The 25,801-nt window shown below is 42.1% G+C and overlaps 1 protein-coding gene and 1 long non-coding RNA gene across 2 annotated transcripts; one reads left to right on the forward strand and one right to left on the reverse strand.

Annotated features, from left to right (window-relative positions):
- Nucleotides 1–2,573: 2,573 nt before the first annotated feature.
- Nucleotides 2,574–7,235, reverse strand: LOC119009575. The gene is made up of 3 exons (XR_005071765.1): nt 7,103–7,235; nt 5,965–6,030; nt 2,574–4,804 (listed from the first exon to the last, which is right to left on the reverse strand). It is a non-coding gene; the product is annotated as an uncharacterized LOC119009575 (long non-coding RNA).
- Nucleotides 7,236–14,447: 7,212 nt separating this feature from the next.
- slc1a5 (solute carrier family 1 member 5) lies at nt 14,448–25,423 on the forward strand. Its single transcript, XM_037088518.1, has 8 exons — nt 14,448–15,934; nt 20,867–20,909; nt 21,043–21,105; nt 21,504–21,670; nt 21,785–22,018; nt 22,207–22,401; nt 22,503–22,637; nt 22,768–25,423. The coding sequence occupies exons 1-8, from the start codon at nt 15,414–15,416 to the stop codon at nt 22,994–22,996; spliced, it is 1,587 nt and encodes a 528-aa protein (XP_036944413.1). The 5' UTR covers nt 14,448–15,413; the 3' UTR covers nt 22,997–25,423.
- The last annotated feature ends 378 nt before the right edge of the window (nt 25,424–25,801 follow it).

Below are 25,801 nucleotides of genomic sequence, written 5' to 3' on the forward strand. Positions count from 1 at the left end.
TGAGGAAATAGCGTCCATAACAGAAGAACATCAAAGTGAAAATGGCAGGAATGCCATTCCTGAAACACCTTCTTGTGCAATAAATGAACAGCTTTGTTCCTTTGTATTTCCCCTCCCTCATCTGAGTGTGGGGCCAAAGGACAGGTGGACTTAAAAAACAAGAAAGGCAAAATGTTTTAGTACATAACGCTATAGAAATACATTATTTAAAATGTGGGATATATTCTGCTAGAAAAGCGTGTTGGTGATCTTTTTCCTTCTATAAATGATTTATTTATATAATTCCTATTTTATTGTTCATCGTTAATCGAAGCACAGTCTCGGGGTGGCAAACACTTTAAACGGACGGATGAAACCAGTTTTTGGATGGAAGCAAACAAACAACAAACACGTGATTAGAGGCGCTACTGGCCTAATGATCAACTACATTCCAAGAAAACGAATATGGAAACATAGTTCAAGTAATCATCCATGATGTTGAAGAATAACCTGTTCACGCGTCCTACCGCAGGGCGTTGTCTGTCACCTTTCCTGTTCAGTCTCTTGCGTCACAGTCATTAGTTTTTTGTGTGTTAAGCTGTCAGTGCTTTTATTTATGCTGTGGTACGTGATCCTCTCTGACTCGCACACACTCAAACACACCCCCAAAAGCCTTCTTCAGGAAATTTGATGTCTGGCTTCGGCTTCACATTGATGATCTTGGTGTACGAGTGCGTGCCTTTGATGGTAGACTTGACTCCATTCGTAAATCACCACACAGTATCACATATTCACTTGCAGCAGCATTATATATTGGTATGGTATGGCTACTTCGGACCGGTGTGTTCATTAACCTGCTTTGCTTCTCTCTGTGGTTCCTCTCTTAGGTTTACTTGACACGGCTGAGTTTGGTGTTGTACCTACAGCATCATAATTAAAGTGGAAACAGACAACTTCCCCACCCTAGTGTTTCCGAGCAGTATCATCGTCGGCGCCACTGCTGCAAAGACAACTGGATCATTCAAGTTTACCCCAGAGTGCCAACTACCAACAACACAGGACAAAATTATAGACAATAGTCCATAGTGGTGACGTGACAGTAGATATAAATGGTGCCAGTCAGACTTTCATTTTCCAGAGAGATTTCACGCCCACTGGCAGACAAAATGGCATAAAAATGGAAGGTTTTGAGGGAACCAATCTTACTGCTGATGGTGTCATTATTCTATGGCCATTAGTCTCTGCAATCAACATTTACTTCATAGTGATAAGTAAAAAAAAATGTGGTTATTGCCGTAAAATCTTGCTCCAGGACTATCACTGGTCCACTCAAGAGCTGGTTGTTACAGGGGGATGAGTCAAACAGGACGTTTAGACTTAGTTGACCTGAGAAGAAGAGTTATGTTTTCACCTGTGTCCATTTGTCGCTTGGTTTGTCAGAAGGATTACACAAAAAAAGATGACTAAACGTATTTCCATGAAACTTAGATGGAGGATGGGTCTCGGCCCAGAATAGACCCATTAACTAGATAAAGAGAATGTTTGTTTCTCAGCTGCCAGATAGGGCATTTTTCATGACATTTGCATTCATTTCTCAGGGAATAATGCGTGGATCATGATGAGAAAAATTCTGGCATATTTCATTGGCCGAAATTGTTTGTTTCCAGTTTTCTGTTTCAGTTCATTGGGGATAAAGCAACAAAACTGAAAAGTTCATGGCTTTGGTTTAGATATTACCTTTCATGTTAGCCACATGCTAGAAAGGCTCATGTGCTTATTATTCCAGTGTTTTTCCCCAGTTGTTAAGCTATGAGATCCCAGAAACTTGACTGATCTTTAGTGAACTCAGTTGTTACCCTGTATGATTGACGCAGTGAACACAGTGATATCAGATCTGGCCTGTGTCTTATGCTGCTGTTTTCACCCTTTCCCTAACATTATTATCACCTACTTTTGATGGACTTGTCGCAATTGGTAATATTTCTGTCCCCTTTCCGTGACATGTGTTAGCCACTTAGATTTCAGAATGACACTTCAATTGAGGTCAAGCATATGTCTTCCATTACTGTTATTTTTGTTCCTCCGGATGACTAACCTTTGGACCGAGGAACACTTGCCTCTTTCTTGCAATAAAATATTATTATGACGTATGAGTCCGGTATTATTTTTCCTGTAAACAAAGGAGTGTGGTCGCTGTGAAGTGGCCCAGACAGGCATGAAAGCTGACTTAAAGTTGTATGTTTCGTGTAGTTTGTAATCACATGTGACCTCTCTGCAAAACCAACTGCTCAGACCTGGGGCTGCAACAGTGAGTCGATGGATTGATCAGCTGATTGGCAGAAAAGTTCAGAATCAGTGAAATGTCAGGATTTAATGCTTTACATGACAGTAACCTGAATATCTTTGAGTTCTGGATCATCCAAGACATCACCTTGTGACTATGAGAATTATATCTGCTCATTTCCGCCACTTCCACCATTTTTCTGACATTGGAAATCATTATTATTTCCGTCACACTGGATTTGTGTCATGCTCATGCTGGAGTAGAGCCAAACTCAGGGGTTATTGTACATGGCCGAGTCCTGCCAGAAATACTGAACACTTTGCAGTTTCTACATATGATAAATGAATACTATCCATCATCTTAAAATCCTCCAGGTGTTGGAGAGAAGCTCATCAGAGAGTTGGACAAAAAGGTAACGCTTTATGTTCAGGCAACATTGCGATGAAATGGGGAGCATATAAATTGAAAATTACAACAGGGCATAGCATGCGCTCGTGGGGGACACTGCAGGTAACCGAGAGGGGGGTTGTGATGTAGTTACCGAAGAGACACAAATGCTTTTTGGCAGGAATGATGAGAATCATGTTGCTTAAATAGGATTTTGTGTGTGTTTTCCATGGCAGGTTAAAGCTGCACAATGACAGGCCGGTCAGACTGTTTGTCTTTTGAATAGAAATGTTTCCATCTTCGGTGGAGTGTGTGGTTGTTGCAGTCAAATGACTGTCTTTTGTATTTCAACATGTATTCATGCTGCATACACTGAGACTGAATCTGTATATTGTTTTTGTGTGTGTGTTTGGAGACAAACACACACCCACACACAAAAAATCCTTTGTCATAGGGTGTGTCTGGGTGTACGCCTGTGTTTTTGTGCGTGAGTCTTTCTCATTATTTACACAAAATTATTTTTTCCGATGAATCCTTGAGTTTTGAGTATTTTTCAGTTTCAGTTTGAGGCATCAATGGCAAACGTCAGTGGATTTGTGTCTTTCTTTGCTCTGACCCTGCTTTTTTGCCTAAGGAACATTGTGTCCTTCCTGCCCACAGTGCAAAAACATGTCATTATGGCTGACTCTCATCCCTCTTGCAGCCCGGGCAGCATATAGACACAAACACATCGGCAGTAAATCAAAGACGGGGATAAAAAAGTAAACATCTGAAACGTGTTTTGAAATGTGTGCATATTATTCATCTCATTTCCAAACCGAAATCGCAGGATTTTGTCTTCCATGCTCGATGTCCTCTACTCTAAGGTCACACCTGTAGTTGCCATGGTGATGGATGTGGTGCTCCGGCACACCAGAATAATTAAGTGATTCCTTATGGCGAGTTCCCACCTCCCCTGGGCTGTGTATGTTACTGTCAAATCCATACATGTGTATCTCTTCACACACACACTACTGCATCTACTTAGTTTGTATATTGTGGGGCAGACTTTTTTTCATGCATTCAAATGTTTTGTGTGTTTGCATAATGTCTGTGTGTGTGTGTGTGTGTGTGTGTATGTGTGTGTGTGTGTGTAAAACGACAGACATAGTTAAGGATGCTTGACTTGGCAGACTTTATACATGTACGTGGCTGTGTGTCCCAGGGGAGCAGCACAGTGTGATCGTTCTCACGGGATGGCCTGTGTCTGAACACCTATCCCAGGGGCATCCCCGACCCAGCACAGGCTTAGATCGTCTGACCCCTCTGTCTGACCTCCGCCACTGTCCTCCTACTGGGCCCCCCGCAAGCCCGGCCTATGTTGGCGTCTGTCTGTGCGACCCCCCTCGGCAAGATTCTTTCAGGTCTGGTTTATAAAACGCCGGCGGGAGATTGTTGTGTCACATGTACATCAGCAACTTCTGAAAAGAGTGCAATATCAGCCCAGCAATGCAGTAAAGCCGCGATGATAGTCCAAACTAAGTCGATGTGGGTGTAGTCGCAGACAGATGTTGAAACGGGGATCTGCATGATAAAACATGAAAACTCAAATTGAACTTCAGGTGTGTCCACAGAGAGTCCCTCTGAGTTTGGTATTTTGACATCAATCTTAGCTAAATGCATCACTTTTTCCTTAATGGCCTGGCTCAAGGGATGTCAAAGTTGGTATGTTAGTCGGTGACCAAAATAACCTGCACCTGTTTGGATACTCGTCTAACTGTTATGGTAATTTTCAATCAAAAATGACTAAAAATGTCCCAAATCATCCCATTTCCTGTTGCCCTTAAAGCTTGAAGCCATGAAAGGCCAAAACGATGATTTAAAAAAGCAAAAATAACACCTGCCTAATAATGTATAGGTCCCCTTCATACTACCAAAACAGGCGTGAGAGGCATGGACACACGACCTCTGAGGGTGTCCTTTCCTGGGTTGTGAGGGAAGGCCTTCATTGATCGGACCTGTTTCCACACGTCTCATGAATGCTTGATAGGAACAAGATCTGTGGAATTTGTGGACAAGGTCAGCACCGTGAAATTCTTCGTGTGGGTGGTGCATGTGAGGGTGGCATCAGCATCAGTGGCATCAGCACCAGAGTTTTCCCAGCAGAGCATGGCACTGTAACCAGATATAACCGATGTTAGTTACCTCATCTGTCAGTGGTTTTACCTTTGTGGCAGATTGTTGCATAGTGGCGTTAAGTTCCTATTGCATCAGCTTATGGTTCCTCTTAAGCCAAGCCAGTGTTTGATTAGATAGCAGTATGCTGTGTGAGACATGCAAAAGAAGAGGATTAGGGCAGTAAGAAAGTGGGGCGGAGGACGAAGATAATGCAGACTACCTTCACAGGGGCTACTAAGTCTGAAGGCTTGTGCAGTCGGAGCAGCGTTTTTCTCGTCAGCTTTTCAGATCAGGTAGAAACACATTTGTCGGGTGACAGTAGGGAACTGTGTCAGCGGGAGCAGGAGCAGTTTATCCAGCCGACATGGCAGCACTGCGCCTCATCCAATCTACTACCGCAGCTAACAGCCAGAGCCAACAGGCATTATCGGCTACAGTAAGAGGATTAGGCTGCCATGTGGGTTCACGCGCTGAGAGGGAGAGAAGAGAAGGAGAGGGCGGGGAGGGGGAGGGTGGTGGTGAGGAACAGCGGTGAATCTGGAGATCGAGGGAGTAGAGATTATGAGATATTTTTTTTGTTTTTACATGCTCACTGTACTCTCCATTATGGTGAAATCCCAGCAGAGGTGAATCCAGCTCTCCGTTTATTACTGGGAACATGACAAGACCTCCAGCTGTGTTTTTCATTTAGAGCGGAATCCTTTAATAGCGCTGACCACTGAAATCATATTAAACTGACTCATCGCGGTATGAGTTTACAGTCTTCTGCCCTCACAATATTGCAGGACTAAGATCTGGTATTCATGAGAAAGTGGATGTACTGGGGGATTATGAAGGGGAAAAGCAAGACTGAGAAAAATATTCCGGTTATCAGGGAACCAGGGGCAGGAGGGGAGGAGATAATCACATATGAACCCCCCACTGATGGAGTAGAAGAGTATACTCAAGGGTAATGTAATCAATACAACTAGGGAATCTTTGGTTGTTATAACAACAGAAAAGCTGTCATCAACATCTCTCAGCTAAGGTGCTGGTGACGTCATCACTGCCATGGAAACTCTGACATTCGAACCTCTAGATCAGTAAAACGGAAGTAAAGATTAATTTTTACTTTGACACTGATTAAACCAACTTTTTAAATCGCTCACTTTACGCACCTGGCACCTGTGTGAGGACAATGCTTTCATCGAGGCAACGTCAAGGACAACACCAGCTCAGAAACCCTTGTGAGGGGAACAGTAAACACAGCAGGTCACACCTCCGTCTCTCTCTCAAATCTTGTGTAAACTTGCTTATAGATCTGAGTGACCTCTGCTCCGGACAGGACCAGTTCCAGCCGGCTACCGGCTCACATAAACAGGGCTATGAATACACTCTTGACATGCTAGTATACGGAATACTGGACATATAGTGTTACAAGTGTGGCTGCATGCACACAAAATGACTCTTTTTTTTTCCTATACATGACGTTTGATGCTTTGAGTTATCTGCCAGTGCCAGTATGTGCCAGTATCTGCCAAAAATGAAATAAAAAAAAATAAAATAAAATAAAATGAAATAAAATAAAATAAACAAAAAAAAAAGATTGCATTGTTTTCTCCAGTTAAAGCTGCAGTGGGTGATTCTGCAGAAGGCTGATGGATGAGTCTCATTTACAGGTCGTCAAACACCGGGAGCATCCAGAGTATGTGTCAATTCACTACTGATTAGCTTAACTGCTAGTAGCCTTACTACGTGTGGAGGAGTGACATTCATTTTCACATATATCCACAAAGAGTTCAGTAACATATGGCCCCCACAGCCTGTGACTAAACTACACTCAGTTCATTCTGCAGTGCAGCTGGCCACACCTCACTCTCTCTGCAGCGTTTTGCCTGAAAGCCATATCGTATATCATGTCAGGAAATGAAAGCTGGCTTAGCCAGCTACTGAATAACTGAATACAATGACAATGCACATTAATGTAAGTGCTAACATGAGAGCAGTACAGTATGCTGGGACATACTATAGAAATCAGGCATTTTTAACAGGGATACCACGTGATACCAATGGTGTTATACTACTGGCTGACAAACCTTGTTAGAAGCTGGACGTCAACGGTACAATCATTATGGACCTGACAAACATTTTACAATGATAAATTCACAATATCTTTTTATTATAAAGTGTATTAAGTTATTAATATTTATTCTGCACCTTTACACACTTACACACACTCAAAAGAAAAAAAGATTTATCCACATTTAATTCTTATCAATATGACCTTTAAAGAATGAAGGCAGAGTCTAGTCTTACCCCAGCATGTATTCAAGTTGCCCTCTAGTAGCCCCGACATTTGTGCAAACTAACGCAGGACCTGCACAGAAGTGCGGTTTACAGCCCGGTTTACACACTAAACACCATTCATGACAAGCTGGAGCATGTGCACATGATCAGAGCGGAGAAGTAACGGCTGCTTCTACAATCTTCAAGATGTAGCTCTCTTTTGATGTTTTTTGAAACTCTCACAATGAGTCGGCAGCGGCAGCACAAGTCGAGCACTGTTGCAAATGACACATAGATGCTTAAACAGGGGCCAATCCACAGCTGTGAACTTCACTTTGAAACCTTTCAGTTGCTACTTTCTCAGAACAGATTGTGATTTATGAGAGTCCCTTGGCATTTCAGATTAAAAGGAAGTCGGGGAAGACGGCACAAGAAACAGAACAATCATTCTCTTCCCTCAGTTCTTCTTGTTCTTTGGGCCCAGTCCTTATCTAGACAAAGAAAGCTAGTGAACGAGAACAGAGTAGGAGGTAGAAAACAGGAGACAGGGAGTGGGGTGGGCTGTTGAAAAGAGAAAATTCTGAGCCTTTCTGTGCCATACAGTATCATATGACTGCCAGAGCAGGACAGCGGGTAAAGGAGCAGGGGAAGGGGAGGAGGGGCGCGGTGAGAAGGGCGTGTTGATCTCAGCAAATCAGAGCCCTCGCTCGCTCAGTCTGGTTTGTTCTGCCTAGGCCTGAATGTTCCCTGCAAATGTCCTGAGGGAGGAATATGTAGTGCGTGTGTTTTTAGTCTACAGGTTGCCTGCCCCCCAAACCCCTGGCCCTCTCTTCTCATTCATCCCACTGCTCTCTGAAATGACCTCAGCCCCTGTGAGCTTATGCCCAAAAAGTTAGAGATACTCTGGCACCTAAATCTGTAAACCACCTCCATACATAGATATCTGTTCAAGCTCTCAGACATAAATGAAAACATGCAGAAATGTGTTTCAAGTGATGGAATATATCATAAGAAACACCAGGTTTAACTGTTTCAAAGTTGACACAATACTGGCTGCACTGCTCTGCGTATGTACCAATCAGCTGATTCCAATCATTCCATTTGAAACCTCAATGATTTCAGATGTGTGTGTGAAAGTCTTCCTTCCATTTGTTTGTTTTCAATCGGGAATAGGCTCAGAGCATTTTGACCACCACAGGAAGCTAGTATTAAAGTTAGCAGGAAGTTAGCATAAAAGTTGGCCGGAAGTTAGCATAAAAGTTGGCAGGAAGTTAGCATTAAAGTTTGCAGGAAGTTAGCATAAGAACAAATCAGCTAACTGAATCATGAATGTAATGCAATTAAGGATACTAAAAGACAACATCCACCCCTGCCACAGGAAGCTAGTATTAAAGTTAGCAGGAAGTTAGCATAAAAGTTGGCAGGAAGTTAGCATAAAAGTTGGCAGGAAGTTAGCATTAAAGTTTGCAGGAAGTTAGCATAAGAACAAATCAGCTAACTGAATCATGAATGTAATGCAATTAAGGATACTAAAAGACAACATCCACCCCTGCCACAGTGTGAGCACCCTGCTGCCATCTGCCAAAAGATACAGAAGTTTTTCACAGCTAAAAGTTCAACGGCGTATTGCTTTTCCTTGCCACAAAACAAAACTGTGCAGAGAAAGAGGCGTTACTCAAAAAGATCGGTGAGGTATTCAAGAATGTGAGAATCACAACTGATCTGACTGGATGGATAATTGCAGTGGGTGAATGCAGTTTTTGTCCTGCTGCAGGTTGGCATGGCACAGGTGACAAAAAACACAAACTGGGATCTGTGCACTGTTTGTGTGCTAGAGCACGACGCACGTGAGGAATGTGAAATGTTGTTCACATCTCACCTCTGGGCCTGCCCTTCAGTGTGGCCAGGTCTGGCTCACAGGGAAAAGAAGAGGGCGAGTGAATCATTAGATTCTTTCTTATTTAAATCATCTAAATCGCCACACCTGATTTGGAATGATAATGGAGAGTATGAAGACAGTTGTTAAGACTGTGCTCATGACTATGCAGGAGAACAATGCGCCTGCATAGAGCAAAACAAGACCCAGAGCAGGTTACTCTGCTCTCTTTGGATTATTGATCGATCTCGGCCAAATGCAGGTCACTTATTCCAATACACACAGTGACGCGACACGTTAACAGTCATGACATGCGTGCACGTGCAAATAATAGTGATGGACGTCTGTGTCCTGAGGCTGTAGCGGGGTGTGTTCTGATCAGCCTGGACTGAGCACAATTGCAGTGACCTCCATTACTACAGATGGAGAGATATGCAGCGTATGCAGAGAGATCGAATGAACGACTGTGAGGGGAAGCAGGGCAACGGGAGAATGATTTCCATTTGTAGCACTCCCTTCATTTCGTCATCCAACACTGAAGAAGCAGAGGACGATTTCATGGAGATGTGACAAAATCTGGTGTCATGAAGGTTCACAGAATAACACACTGTTCAATGAGTGTCAGCAGTGTTGGAAACAGGAATCAACTGTTTAGTAAGTCATTAATCAGACACACTTGTAATGGATTACGTATGGGAAGCCTTGTCAGCATTTGAGCTTTCGTGCTAAAACCAGCCAAAGGAAAATGGTGTTGTGTAGAAGAGGGGAAGCATTATAGGGTTAAATATATAAAGCGAACACATGTAGGGGACAAGAACAGCTTTCCAACACATGTTGTGGTTTGAGCTGGTTTCTCTTAAATAGATGTCTCGTGCGGTTGGACACAGTGTGTGAACGGTTAACGCAAAATACAGGTTGGTCTTTGTATGTGGGGGAGGGTCGTGTGTGAAAGAATGTATGTAGGGATGTGGAGACAGGATGCAGAGCTTTGCACAGAACCTGTTCCATACAACAGCCTGATTTGTTAGTATTCATTATGTCATTTAACTCAATCATTAATCAGTAATTCAATCATTAACAACCAACATTTATATTTTGCTCTGTAAGATAAACATAATTGCTTGCCCCATTCAAAACCTGGTGCCCACATTACCCACAATGCAACACACACATGCAGCCTTCTCTGGAGCCACTTTTTACTACTGTTTCTTATTTGCAGTTGCACTTCTCCAAGATGTAAAGACATGTTAATACAATTGCTTAAGTTACCCTTTAAAGAGACTTTTAATCATTTAAAAATGTTCAAGAGTTTGATCTGACTCGTCAGTAAAGGTTGTCAGAAGTTGAAAGCTTCCTTACACAGCTTTAGACTGGATGCTCCCTCTCAACAGTCTGAGGGCTCAGGACCATTTGTGCAGCCTAATGCTAATGGACATTGGTTGTAAGCTTAAAAGCTTTCTGATGATAGGTTTAATGACGGAAACATAGTTCAAATGATGAGAGGACAGAAAATGTACTTAATCTGCCTATACTCTCCCCACGCATAGTTCATTGAGACATTGTAGGTGTGTGGGAGTTCTATTCTTCAAAGTTAAGATGGATAGAATTATATTAAAAGTCCATACCAACAGAAACGTGTCATCTCTCAACAATCAGTTGATATATAGCAACATGAAAACATAAAAACACAGTCCCAGGGAGCAGCTTGAGTTGAAATTGGCCCCTACCATCTGCTCTGCAAAATATTACTGTATTTCAAAATTCAGTTACTCTCTACATTGTGCACATTGCTACACTCACTCTTGGGATGGTTCATGTGCATTTGATTGATATGATTGACACTGATTTACTGTAATAACACTTAAAAGTTTGGTTGAGGCCAACAATTAAAAATGTTGTGCAACACAACCTAATTGAGATCATGACATAATTTACAAAGGAGTCATATTTAGTCTACTCAAGAAGTCTATAAAAGACAGGCGGGGTGTAACAGACACAGCAGGATGGTTGTAGGCAGGGCATGTGAGTCCGATTACACAGTGTAAATCTGTAAATAATTTCGGGAGGCCTCTCTGGTCACATAGAGCTCTGTGAGATCAGACAGGGGTTTATGGGCCATCCATTGCTTCTGAGCTACAGAGATGCCAGTCGTGCTTAACTGTAGACAGGTGAAAGTGGACTATTGTCAAACGAGTGGAGATCTCTACACCCTGGCCATATACCATTGGCAAGTTAAGGGACCTATACCTAGTTCTAACAAGTGATTAAGAAATACATAAGAGCTCTGCCATTAGCATATTATATTAATCATCAAGTGTGTAATGATTGTTGTCATAATTACAAAGACGTTAAATTAAGTGATTATGAAGTTCTAAAAGTCTGAAACAGTTACAGAGCCGAATGGAGTGATTAATCTGACAGAAATAACAAGCTGAAGTAGAAATTTCACAATGTTTGATCCAAGGATAACGGAGCACAAGAAGGATAAGCCATTTTTACCAACCAACTGTGGTTGGTAAAAATGGTTTAGAGGCGACCTCGGGCGAGGTCATGAATTACCGCAAGGTCCTGGACTTTCAGCAGGAAGGGAAAGACATGCCGGATCCATAGCCTGACCCTCTCAGTCTGTGCCACAGTACATCTAAGTATTTTGACCAGCCTCAGCTCTTTTAGATTAATCTTTCCTGAATTTCTATCAGACTTTTCTTGATAATGATTGATAGTAACTGAAATAAGTTTGAGCTGTATGCTTTTCCCTTGATGATCAACGATAGTTAACGAAGAAGTTGTGTGCACTGATTTTGTCTCTTTGATAGAAGTAAATACCAGGTAATAAGTATGCAAAATATCTTAAAGGTTCTTAAAGGTTACTCTATCCCAACAAATTGAAAAAGTCCCTCAGGGTTTTTTTTTTTTTTTTTACGAAGGACCCCTTAAATCCAACCTAGCACCCTACCAAGTGCACAGATCATTTAAAGGAGAGCTGACATTAATGGGCAATGCTGGTGGCCATATCTAGCTTTGAGGCTAAGGGTCAGGTGCCAAGCCAGCGCTAGATGGGTAGGCGCTCAGACTTAGGCTGTGAGAAGCTAGGAGACTGTCCTCGCTACCAGCTCCACCAGTCCGTATTTAAATCCCACTTTAAAGTAACACATTCTGGGTTTAGGGACCTAACCCTTTATAATGGAGCACTAGTCCAGTACCTCCTGGACAGGTGTATACTCTGGATCTAACAGTATACATTTGTATTCACAGTGCTTTTAAAAAGTGCCTAATGAGTCGACACACTGTGATAAAGTGTCCTCTATGCACTCTTGACTTTCTGCATGCTGGTGCAGGATTCATCCTCTGGGGACCCTGACCATTATATTCAGTTCCATGGATTGCCATTCAATAGTTGAAACAAACACAAAAAGATTTATGAGCAGCTCTGTGGGTTTAGTGCGTTTTTTTTGAGTCATTGTTTATAATGGACTTAATCTTTCATAGGCTCTCCTTTCCTCTTTCCTACATTCCTTCTAGATTAACATCAAGTCAAGTTTTTCATCATGACTCAGCACCTTCCTCAGCCACCACACAGTGTCTGTGCTGTTCACTCTGAGGAAGCTTTTCTGGACAGAAGTCTTATGAAATACATGGTCCCTTGCCAGTGAAAGAGGAGCTTGCAGTCAGTGAAAACACAGTTTTGTCCTTCACCTTGGTCTTGCCACAAACAAGAAAAAATGAGGAGTCACTAGACTGGCATATGAAAGTGTGGTATTGAGTTTCCTTTCGGTCTCCACCTTTCTTAATTCTTTGTCAGCCTCCCTCTCTCTCTGTTCTTCTCATGACACCTGAGACATGTCCCTATTTCAGAGGTCATGTGATGCTTGTGTGCGTGGCTTCTTTCAGGTGCATCATCAAACAATAACCTTAAGCTTTACCTTTGTATTGTACAAAGTGAGCTTGATAAACTGTATATTTATAGGCCTACATCCTGTTCTGCTATGCAGAACAACCCTTATTTATACCTGCATATAACTGGCAGGAGTTACAGTATATCACAACTCTTCAGCCACACTAGCAGCTCTTTCAGTCTGTGCAGCAGTGAGATAAATGCTAAGATCAGCATTCTTATATGCCTGTGACAACAATGCTAACATGCTGATGTTTAGCATGTGTACTGTTTGTCATGCTCACCCTCTTAGTTCAGTGTTGTAGCATACTAATATTTGCTAACTAGCGAAAAAAAAACAAACACAAAACACAGGTTCGGATGTAGGTAATGTCATGTCACTGTACACACTTTTTTGCAACCTGAACAACAGTCAAATTACAATATCTTAAATAACAGCATAAAAGTCATCTCCATGGTATGTCCACTGTGTGTGTGAGTGTGCAGCGTGTTTTCATAGACGGGGCCCACTATAGAAAAATTCTCTCGCCTCTCATGTGCCTGCTGATTTAGCCATTGATGCTGTGCTTTCTCACAGAGTAATGCACTATTTCACAGAATCACAGCGATTCCTGCAATCATCCACACAGTCGGAGGGAACAAAGAACGAGCTTGAGATAACAAACCGAGCGCTAAGAGGACAGCTTCCTACCAGTCCGAGTTCTGGTCCTGTGGGCATTCTTCTGTGTTAAAGGTGCTTTTCCCACAAATTTCCACCAGTAGGACCCTGTTTAAAAAGAGCTTGGGTTGTTGTTTGAGTGTAAGCGAACCCCAGGCTTTCTTGGACCCCTACACACAAATTGGAAGCGATCAAGACTGTAGGCCTCAGTATTACAGACAATGAGCTAGTCTCTCGTTACACTGTGATACACATGGGCCAAAAAACGGCCGGGTGGTAGCCAGGGAACCGGCATTTCCAGAAAATACGAAGCCTCACTGTTACCACTGTTACTCGTCACTTTCATTTTTACTTTTTTGTCATCACTCCATTCTGAAAAAAAAAAGTATATATATATCAGAATGGACACAAGGATGTGGTGTATCGTCATGTATCCCGGTCACTCTCTCTTCACTGCAATTATTGGATGAGGCAGATTAATGCTCATTCATGCTCAGTGATCACGCTTTGTCATGCAAAACATGGCAGATGTTAGATTAATGTTTTCACTGTACTTGTGGTTCCAAGTGCATCGCCCTTTGAAGTCACAGCTCCAATGATGATGGTATTCTTTGTTGAATTGGTACTTGAGAGGGGAGCAAATAAACACACAGAGGAGGGAGGTCTCATCAAAGTCCAGTGGCAGTCCCCACAGCTGCACAGGCAAAGCTGCATTAGGTGCAGGACCTCCGCACCATTTCAGTGTAGTTCTTTACAATGGACTGCAATTTTGTTATACAATTTTTAATTTATTTACTCAAGGGAATTTTATTGCAGTTGTTGCTTTGGTTCACGCTCAAATAAAAAACACAAACATCTAGTGTGTTTTATAGTGTTTTGTGTTTTCCCCTGAGGCAAAACTCTGCTTTTTAGCACATGTCACACAAAATGTCTTGTGCCAGTAAATTGTAAACTGTTATAGGTAGTAGTTGTGTAAAATGTGTAAAATTTGATATGCACTGAAATTAAATAATGTGTTAGCCTGTATCAAGCTGTCAGACATATTGTGGGTTTTAACTGCAAACAAAACTCATTATTTCAGTGTTATGTGTTAAAACGTGTATGCTGCAGTGAACATGCATGTAACGCTGTGATCCTACCCTCTCACTGAAAAACAAGTGATGGAGGGGCGGAGAGGCTGAGACAGAGACACCATTCACCCTATTACAAGACACTGAACCATCAACATGAATTTGAAACTGCTATTGCAAGGTTTAAAGTTCCACAATGTTGCCTCAAGACACCAAAAAATAGCTACAATGGTGAAACATTTGTCAGAAAAAAAAAAAATTTAAGAAATGTTTTGTTTTTCAAAAAACAAAGACTTGGTCTTCTGACCTCATATTTACAGATCAAGTCTGCCATGATAAAGTTAAAAGACATTTGACTAAAAAGAAAAGCCCTTAAACACCTTAAAACATAATATGGACATACAATTTCCTTACAAAGCCTTCCCTTAATGGTCCTCATTTCTCCAAAATATTTCCCTGAATTTCCCCCTCATATACGGCTCTCACAATGCTACAGTTTATTAGGCTATTTTACATCAACAGACAATTGTGTGGATATAGTGAGAGTCAATAGGATGAGCATATTTAGAATGGAATGCGTCCTAAAACATACTGCTCCCTGTTACACATATCCCAGCGCGGTGGCCACGCCCAGTCTACGGGGGGGGTGCCTTTCCTGATCAGACAGATAAGTAGGCTACACGGTGGCACCAGCAGGACACGCTCAGTACATCACCGAGAAGGAGGAAGTCAGTCGGTACTTTTAGTATTTTAAGTGACTTCGGACACACTCCACACACTACTTTTTTCCAGGACAATTTGAGCTTTGAGGGAAAACATCAGGGCAACTTCCAACGCGCACTATGGCTGAGAAGATGGACATAGAGGAGGGGAAGGCAACCAACGGCGAGCCCCTGGCCAACGGACTGGGCAGCACCAAGGGCAACAACCCGGAGCCGCTGGCCCAGCGGGTCAAGAGGATCGTGATGGCCAACTTACTGGTGATCCTCACAGTAGCAGGGGTCATCGTCGGGGTTTTTATTGGACTCGGCGTGCGCAACGTGGAGCTCACCAAGACCCAAGTCATCTACATCGGCTTCCCCGGTGAGTTGCTCATCCGGCTGCTGAAGATGATCATCATACCCCTGGTCGTCTGCAGCCTGGTGTCCGGGGCGGCCAGCATTGACCCGAAAGCCCTAGGAAAGCTCGGCGGCTGGGCCATGCTCTTCTTTTTGGTCACCACGCTGATCGCGTCGTCCATCGGGGTCGTGATGGCTTTCATCCTCACCCCCGGGTCGGTGTCAGACAAACCAAAGGTGGCGGACATGGGTGACGACGTGCCTGTCGCTAAAGAAGTGATAGACTCCTTTTTAGATTTGATCAGGTGAGTGAATACCCGCCCCCAAAAATAAACTACACCCCATGAGCCTACAAACCCGTAAAAAAATAAGTTTAATTGTGTTGTGTATGAGCTGTTCATCAACGGCTTCCTGCGGTCACACGCTAGCTCGGTATCAAAACTTTTGGCAACGTCACACATCGTAGTTTTGTGGAATCTTCCAGTAAAAAAGACACGAGGGACCTCTTTACCTTTTAAACCTGTTCACCTAACTTTTGTTTGAAATAAAAAGTTTAACCTCAGGCGGGTAACCACACTTGACGCACAGCTTGATTTCCCTCCTTGCTATGTGTGCAGTCCCACTGTAATGACAATAAGCAGTTGCATCAGCCCGCATTAGAGCATTAACTACCCCGGAGCTCAGCGCCAGGTGTCACGGACTGGCTCATCGACACGACCTCCGCCCTTTATTTTATTTGTTTATTTTTCACAATATTTCTTTCCGGGGACAAACTAAATGACGTCAGCTAATTTCGTAATCTTATATTATCAATATTGTAGACACGTGGTGCTAAACCAACTTCTTCCGTGTGCGGTCTTGTTGGGACAGCACCGTTTGCAAAAAGAAAAAAAAAAAAACCACAAAACGCTAACCCAGCTAACGCGCTCCGCCAGCCAAATTAACTGTATGCTCAAAGCTAATGTGGCTAATACAGCCGAGACACGTGGAAATGTGGTCTGACATCTCGCTGTAGTCAGGGAGATGGCCTCAAAGCCCCCTTTTCTTGCACTCTGTGACCCTTTTGCGCTCAAGAGTGTAACCTCAGAAATGGAGAACCTGCCTGGCCGGGCCAGTAGCCCAGCTTGGGTTTTTTTTAAAAACCAACGTGTCACATTCATGGGACGTTCACGGGACATGTGCCACCTCCTCATCTACAGAGGTGCAGAGGGAGGCATCGTGAACCAACACTTGACTCAGAGACTGAAATAGCCAGATGTCAAAATCCCTCTGACACATGATCATACGCTGGATTTAAAGTAGCACATCTTACACAATGGGTAAGAGGTGCTGTTGTTCCTCCTTTCACGTGTCTCCTGTTTTTAGCACCCAAAATGGTAAGAGCCCACATGGCATCGTCTTGCTCTAGCCATTGAGTAGATGAGTTTGCTGAAGCGCACTGTTAAAAGTGCACTGTGTAGTTTGAGGGGGAAAACATTTAAATCACAAACAAGCTCTCTTTGTTTTCATGACTAAAGAATGTGAATGCACAAACCCACCCTAAAGAACAACGCAGTTTGATACTGTGATCCTGCCACCTTTCTAACATCATATTGAACAGCTTGTTTATTCAGACATTGAAAAGATAACCTTTCTAAGTTTGTGTTATAGAGTGCATTGAACCTAAACCTTTAAATATGCATTGCCACTCACTATAATGCATAGTGTGATAGCCTGTGGTGTTATCTCCTAGAGAGATAACAAACTGGACTGTAATCAGTGTCAACAGTGTCCTTTTGGGTTTTATTGTGATCTCTACAACAATCCATCACCAGCTTTTTTCTCTTTATCTCTTTATCCTATTGTATTTTTTTTGTTTATCCATTTATTCTTGTAGTTTTCTTTTAGTTGTTAAGTCTCTTTAGTTATTGTCATGTGTCCTTGGGTACCCTGAAAGGCGCTACATTAAGTCTCCCTTCACATGCAATCTTGATACATTTGCGACTTGACTCCATAACTCTGGTTAGCATGAACATTCTTGGGGGTGTTTGGTTCCACTCGCTGCATGAATTATGGAATTGTGCGCCACTAAAGCCAAGAGTTTTCCACCCCCCTCCTCCTCTTCCTCTGCCTACAGCAGTGGGACCACCCCCTTAAAATGCTGCCCAGAACTGGATTAGACATGCAAGAGAAATGGGGCAAAACTTAAACAATCACAGCATAACCTTTTTGTGCTGATTTATCTCAGACAACATTACTTAGGAGTATCTAGAACAACACAATGGTGTGCTTTACAAAACTCTGATAGGCTGGTTAGCGTTTTGTCTGACTCTCTGTTCGTGTTTAACATCCAGGATTAAAAGGGGTCTTATAATGAAAACCTTTTTAATACACCAATAATCGATGATGATGATGATGATGATGATGATAATAATAATAATAATAATAATAATAATAATAATAATAATAATAATAATAATAATAATGTGATAGTCTCTTATTGTTAAATGTTCCTGACTGCATCATCTCATTACAGTTGTCTAGATTTATTTACTTTACTTTCCAGCTGTTTGAAAAGGAGAAAACCCTAAGCACGTGTGCACACACACTGTTAGACATTATCCTAATGGGACAACAGGCAAACCCCGTGCCTCTCATTAGAGCGAGCCCTCTCTGTACGTGTCCTGGTTAGTTCTGACAACAAAGACAGTGGGAGACTGAAGAGCTGTTCATCAAAGTGTGAAAAATGGCCTGGTCATTGTTTCTAGACACACATGCTTACAGTAGTAGCTGTAGCTGTGTGTGTGTGTGTGTGTGTGTGTGTGTGTGTGTGTGTGTGTGTGCACACTTCACATCCTTGTTGACATTCCCTTATCGCCTGCCTCTGGTTTGTTTTTCTTACAAAAAACGTAGTCTACATTCACAGGTGGCTGCTATCTCAAGCGTCACCTGTGAATTTATTGACCAACTATGCTATAGCTTGAGCTACAGCATAGTAGTGACATTAGATACAGATGGTGTTAAACACAGTATAAAAGATTTCAGTTTTACAAAAAAAAACCCATGTGTAACATTCTTAACATTCCAAGGCCATTATTCATCCATTCATTTGCTCGATCGAGGATCTAGGATAGCTGTGTTCAGGGCGTAAACTTAAACATTTACTATTCCACGTAGACCTGCTCAAGGTGTTCCCTGGGTTGTCAGATCCGGCAGGTGTAACAAGATGCCGACAGGACGTCAGAGCAGTCCACCTCAAACAATCAGCATAAAAGAAACACACCCACCTAACTGCATGTGACAGCACCGTGTGTCAATTTTTGTCATACCATTCTACCAGCCTTTGGTGTTGCTATTATCAGTTTATTTACGTAGCCAGAAATCATGTGTTGGTCAGAGGATTTCATAACCTTTTCTCAATATTGGTAGATGGAAAAAGCACAAAAACTATAATGAATAGGCTACAAAATTTAAACCGCTTAATGACCATTCTATATAGTTTAGCGTACTCATGGATAGAGCCCGACAGATAAAGAATTTTTAAGGCCGATACTGATTTGGTGATTAAAAAATCTGATATTTCGATATAGGGGGTTTTGTCCATTTTTGTTTTATTTTGATATTCATTTATCAGCCATTAGAAATTCTGATACCGATGGTTTGGAAAATGCCTAATATTGGTCGATAATATCAGTCCGCTGATAAATTGGTCAGGCTCTACTCATGGATAATGACATGTCTAGTGTTGCCTTAAATTTCAGAAGGAATGCGCAGGTGTGTCCTGAGAGAAACAAAAATGCAGCAGTGGATGAAGTGAAACTTTTGCCAATATGGGTGCCCACAAGAATGTGTGTGAACAAAGAAGAACAAAGAAGTGGATCCTCTCAGATTTCAGCCCTGTGGTGTTAACTTAGTACAAAGTTAAAGTGAATTAATTTGCACAATGCCTCGAAAGTACGATGCAGGACACAACATGGAGTGGATGGAGGCCTGTGTAATGTATACATAGTGATGTATACATACATAGTATGCAGCCTAAATTGCAAGCCTTAGTCTAGTTGTTTGACCAAAACAGTTTCTTTTCTTTTAGAGTGATTAATTCATTAGATTTTGACTATTAAATTAATCAACAAGTATTTTAATAATCAATTAATCAGTCTGTATAAATCAAAAGGTTCAACATTTTTGCTGGTTTCTTTACGCCTCTATGACATTAAATTGAATATATTTTGGTTGTTGACAATATGACACATTTGAGGATTTCATCTTGGGTTTTTGGGAAACACTGATTGGCATTTTTCATAATTTCAGACATTTCTAGACCAAACAACTAATTGATCTTCAGTTAAATCAACATTGAAAATAACAATAAGTTGGCACCCCTAATTGGATCACATAATGACTCTAAATTGAGGCATATTACATTAGTTTCTTCTCTTGTCATACTAATACGTCATACTAAAAGACCTGAGTAGATATTTGAATATTCAAATAACTGCTTGAAAGCCAGGAAGCCTTTTTTCTCATGGCTCTTTGTAGCACAACCAGAAATCAACTTGTGATCCAGATGTACGCTGCCCTGTCACACAGTCACATGACACTTAATCCTGATGCACTGTGCTCTAATGAGAGGGAATGAATGGGCGCAAAGAGATTGTGAAGTTAATGCCTTATTACTGTAAATCCATTACAGACAGCTGAGTAAAGGGTTATTGGGTACACACGGGTTTTTATGGGATCTTGAGAGATTTAATATGCAGTTGGACCTGTGTGTGTCTGTGTGTGTGTGTTTGTGTTTGTTTATGTCTACTTTGTTAGTAGAGAATGAATTAACATGAGCAATCAGAAAGGGGGGGGGGGTTGAGTGGAAAAAAGGAGATTAATAGTTAAATTCTCCCAGCTATTTTCCACATGATCAACCTTGTGATTCCATCTGACATCCAGAGGGTATAACTACTTCCCTTCAGCACCTATGCAGATAGACTTCAGAACTCAAAAGAGGCCAGGATATGACTTTACAGTGTGCAGAGTTGGCTCGTAGCAAATGTGACCTAGTGCTGTGTGTCCATTTGTGTATGTTGTCAGGGTTGTTCTAATACTGCTGAGAAAAACCCAAACAATGCCGGGGCCTTTGTAATTGTGTTGAACGCTTTAGCTCCCAAATATGTCATTACACGGCCACATCTCTCTTTATTGAACTTTCCCTTGAAATCTGGTACACATTTGGTTGAATTGTTTTTTTTTTTCCCTCCCCACAGAAACATCTTTCCCTCCAACCTGGTGTCTGCTGCCTTTCGATCAGTAAGTACTGCATCTCGGTTCTATCATTTTGTATGATTATGTATCAAATTGTCTAAAGGGACTATTTAGATAAACCTAAATCTACCCATTAAAAAAACAAAACAAAAACACTTTTTCTTTTTTCACCACCCAGTATGCAACCAGCTACAGGAACATTACGAGGAATGGCACAGATGGACTCCCCACAGAGGAGAAGGTGAGCAAAGTTAATTGTCCACATAAACTAGAGCTTTTCCGTGCACACGTTGTGGTTTGGATTGATTTGGTTTGAGCCCAGTGCAGCCAGAATTTTCATCTCCATTACAATGACGCTACCTGCTTGAAGGTGTGTTTCTAATGATATGCTAGTCTTCAGTGGAAGAACATTTAAAAGCAGTGGCGAGTGGTCAAAGCTAACAAGTCCACTCAATTGAACTTGTAATGGAAATACAATTCAGTATGGCACAGTTTGTCTTGCTGCGGCCAAAAGTGCCTATGAAAAAGCCCTAAAAATAGGCCACATATGCGCTACAGAACGTAAGGGCACTCTCTTTGTTGTGACTCAAGTGTTCATCTGTGTGTTTTTTTTCATGGTTCTCTGTATGTTTCTCAAAGATTCCCATTGGAACAGACCAGGACGGCATGAACATCCTGGGTCTGGTTGTGTTTGCCATTGTCTTTGGCGTGGCTTTGAGGAAGCTGGGAGAGGAGGGGGAGATCCTCATCAAGTTCTTCAACTCCTTCAACGAGGCCACCATGGTACTGGTGTCCTGGATCATGTGGTAAGAAAGGCCTGCATGTTTCTGGGTTAGGAGGGATTCAAATAAAGTCAGTATGGAGCAGTATGAGAGGCCTTTTCTTTTTTAATGTTGTGTAACATTCCTGTCTCTCTACAGGTATGCCCCTATTGGTATCATGTTCCTCGTAGCTGGCAAGATTGTTGAGATGGACAATGTTGGCCAATTGTTTGCCAGTTTGGGAAAATACATCGCCTGCTGTATCATTGGACATGCCATCCATGGCTTTCTTGTGTTGCCCGGCATCTACTTTATCATCACAAGGAAAAACCCGTACACTTTCCTCTGGGGGATATTCACAGCTCTGGCAACGGCCTTCGGAACAAGCTCCAGGTAATAAAACTCACCGCTGCTTACATCTCTCACCTCCCGCACCCACACTTGTTTGTTCTTCCCGGTTGTAAAATGTCAGATACCGAGGTTCCTGTTCTTAAGCACACACGCTGTTCTCTCTACAGACACACAGGCACATACCTTGCATCTTCATACACTCACACATGCCTCTATTCCTTGTTACCTAGCTCTGCCACTCTGCCCCTGATGATGAAGTGCGTGGAGGAGAATAACGGCGTTTCCAAGCACATCAGCCGTTTCATCCTGCCCATTGGTGCGACAGTCAACATGGACGGAGCTGCTCTGTTCCAGTGTGTGGCTGCCGTTTTCATCGCTCAGCTGAACAGCACTTCTCTTAACTTCATCCAAGTCGTTACCATCCTGTAAGCCCTAAATTGTAATTAAATGTTTGCAGACATTCTGTGTGATATCCTGTTTGCTCCAGTGGTGTCTAACTACATCATATTCCATCCTAATGTGTTAGTGTGACAGCTACAGCGTCCAGTGTTGGAGCAGCAGGTATACCTGCTGGTGGTGTGTTGACCCTCGCCATCATCCTGGAGGCAGTCGGACTGCCCACCAATGATATCTCCCTCATCCTGGCTGTTGACTGGCTTGTGTGAGTACGAAACTTGATTATATTTGACATGTAGAGCATCGAATTCCCTGACCGGTGCTCTTCTATTATATCATGTGATTCCTAAATTGAGGCAGTTTGTTAAATTCCTTGCCGTCCTTTCTGTCTTCAGTGACCGCACTTGCACAGTACTGAATGTCGAGGGCGATGCCTTTGGAGCCGGGCTCCTGCAGTTCTTCGTGGACCGACAGGCCAAACGAGAAGAGGGAACAGAGCTCAGCGGTGTCATGTTGGAGGACCCATCAGTCCCTGCCCCCGAGAGCTCGCCACTCATTGCAAAGCGAGGAAACAAGGACAGCGAAGAAGGCGCTAAAGGGGTTCTGTCAGAGTCTGTCATGTAATCAAGCTGCTGACATTATCAGTGAACTTCTCACTTATTTGACACTCCTGCAAGCTGAAACCTGAGGTCCAGGCCCCCCTTTCCTTTTTTAAAAAAAAATCCTGCCCTGAAGAAACTGGTGAAAGGATAGACGATGAACATGCACACAACTATACAATGCAAAAATAAGCTCTCTGAAAAGTCCCCAACGCTATTCTGGGCACCAGGGGGATAATTCAAAATCCATAATATGCAGTGTGTTTCCTTTCTGAGTGATAAACACTGCAGTCCGGCCACTGTGCGGACTCAAGACTAATGTTGGTTACAGTTGGTCGGTCCTCATCAACTTTAAAGTCAGAATTTGATCATGTGTTCATCAGTCACAACTAAAAACCACCCAGTGCAGTATCAAAGGCTGGACCTGCTGACCTTCTGCAATATGTCAGATCTAATGTTACAAATAGATGAAATGTTACTGGTATTATAGCAAAAATGATAAATGGACGTTACATCGATGTTTAATCTTTTAGCCCCCTGTTACCTATTACTTACTCACACAACCTGAGGTAAAAGCCGGTATGTACCAGGGTCGAAAACATTTACAAGTCTGACTTTAAGAGTTGATGAAGACCACCAAACGGCTTGCTGCAAAGTTTTCTATTCTCCATCTGGAATCCGTTATTTTCAAAATGTTTTTTTTTTACTGTCACTGTTTTAATTGTTCTTGTCTTTTGTGTTCAACTTTGTCGCCTATTTTTGTACATGATCGTGGCCACTTTCATGCAGATGTATATTGTATATGAACTGCAAGTCTCGCATATGATTAGTCATGTGTAAAGCATTCACTACATTGGTGTCATATACTCTGCATGAAAATGGCTGTGATAATGTATGTGTGACAAAATGCACAAACATTTGTTCTTTTTATAGTTGTTTTTAAAGAGGCTTGAGACATTTATCAGTCTGTCACTGTGTCTGTGGTTACTCCATGCCATGTATGATGCCTTAGACAACCTGTGTTAAAGACTGTTTTTCTGCACACCAAATGGAAAAAATATCCTCAATAACCTCCCAAAGCTGAATGAAGGAGCTCTTTCTCTCAAGGATTCTATATGTCAGCACGCATGGACAGACTGACCTCCGAGCATTAATGCCTCTTCACATGGACCTGCGGTGACAGGCAACATATCCTCAGGTTTAACTATGGCTTGAATATTCTCAGACCAAAAACATCACTGACCCAGCAAACAGGGAGGAGCGCATTGAACTCCTGAAAACATAGAATTACTTTCTTTTTTTTTTTCCAATGTTATTGCCCACATTTTACTCTGCTGTGGCTGCTTTGTGTAGATCCTAGAATTTCAGCAAAGCACAAACTTGTTTTAAAGCACAGTAATGTGGTAAGGACAGTCTGTCGGCGCTGTGTAAGGTGTGGTGTGGCTACATGTGACGTAAGTAACAAAAGTCCCTCCACTACAAGGATGTCTCTACATTGTCAGAGTAGCAGCAGTGGACTGCTGGTTGGTTTAGACTGTTGAGGCCTGGACACCTAAAGGACTTGAGTGAAAGTAAGCATGTCTCAACTTAAACCTTTTTATCTTTTGACTGCCATGGACATGAAAAGCTAGTTACGTCATAATTGATGATGCCTCAGATAATGACATGTTCTAAATCATATTTATTTCCCTTATCAAGATCCAAAGAGTTAAGCTAATGTTATACAGATAAGTAACTCCAAATATTATTGTCCATTCTTGTATTAACTGGTTGGTGATAGTTTTTTTTCTTTCTTGTTCAGTCTGGCGGTGGGCATTTTAAGAAACTTCTAGACTTGACACTTTTGAATGTGTGTGCTGTTGCAGTACTGTGATGAGTACATTTGTTATGCCCTAGAGTGATATTATCCATTTACATCCTACAGTGTGAAACACATTCTGTAGGCATGCATATGTACGATATCTCTTTCATCCACGTTGTCTTGCAACTGTTCAAAGCCCTACCAACGTTTGGGTCATTTACTACCGATGTCACTGATAAAATGTAAATCAACATTTTTGATCAGTGCTCCCAAGTCTAATATTATTTATCAGCTTTATTTGTATGAGTCAGTCCTTCCAAAGAAGTCATCGCAGGCCTGGAGTCTCATCACGTCTACAATCTTGAATGTCATGAGAGTGCTAAAACGTTAGCTATTGCCTCCAAATGTAGTTATTGTACTCGAGTTTCTACTTAATGCCTTTGTGGTGCAATGTTGAAAAGATGCTAACATTCCTTTCTTAGATCTGTCACCACGTGGATGTCTGTCAGGTTTGATCATAGTGTCCATGTTGTGTGTATGCACATGATAGCTGAAATGATTTTATTGCAATGGGGCTATGTTTCAAAGACCTGTCCAGGCTAAAATCTGAATATACTGTCTTTAAACAATAAAAGGCCTTTTTTTATATTTTGCCTGTGTCTCCTGGATTTGTGTTACAACCTTATGTGTTTTTAAACCCTTGATGCAGTCAGGAGGTTAAGAAAAACATGTTTGAGAACACCAGATACATATGTCACGGTTCGACATCTCCATATGCCATGAGGGGAGACATATTTAGGGTTAGGATCCCTCCATACGTGACCTCTCAGTGGCTAATTACCAGGCCTTGTATGAGAAATGCTGGAAATTCATTAGTAAATCATAAGGGAATACTGTATGCGCAGCACCAACAGGTGAAGGTCAGTTATTGTTATTTACAGAATAACTTCTGACTGAGTAGGATTAAAAAAAAAAATACATTGCTGGACTGGTCGTACAAACAAGCGAGCTGCATTCCTGTGATGTTGC

This window comes from Acanthopagrus latus, chromosome 2 (assembly GCF_904848185.1).
Source record: "Acanthopagrus latus isolate v.2019 chromosome 2, fAcaLat1.1, whole genome shotgun sequence".
NCBI lineage: Eukaryota > Metazoa > Chordata > Actinopteri > Spariformes > Sparidae > Acanthopagrus > Acanthopagrus latus.

Coding starts and splice junctions, on each gene's coding strand:
- slc1a5 (XM_037088518.1), top strand. CDS start 15,414: ATGGCTGAGAAGATGGACATAGAGGAGGGGAAGGCAACCAACGGCGAG. Junction 21,106..21,503: donor GACTCCCCACAGAGGAGAAG/GTGAGCAAAGTT, acceptor TGTTTCTCAAAG/ATTCCCATTGGAACAGACCA. Junction 21,671..21,784: donor CTGGTGTCCTGGATCATGTG/GTAAGAAAGGCC, acceptor GTCTCTCTACAG/GTATGCCCCTATTGGTATCA.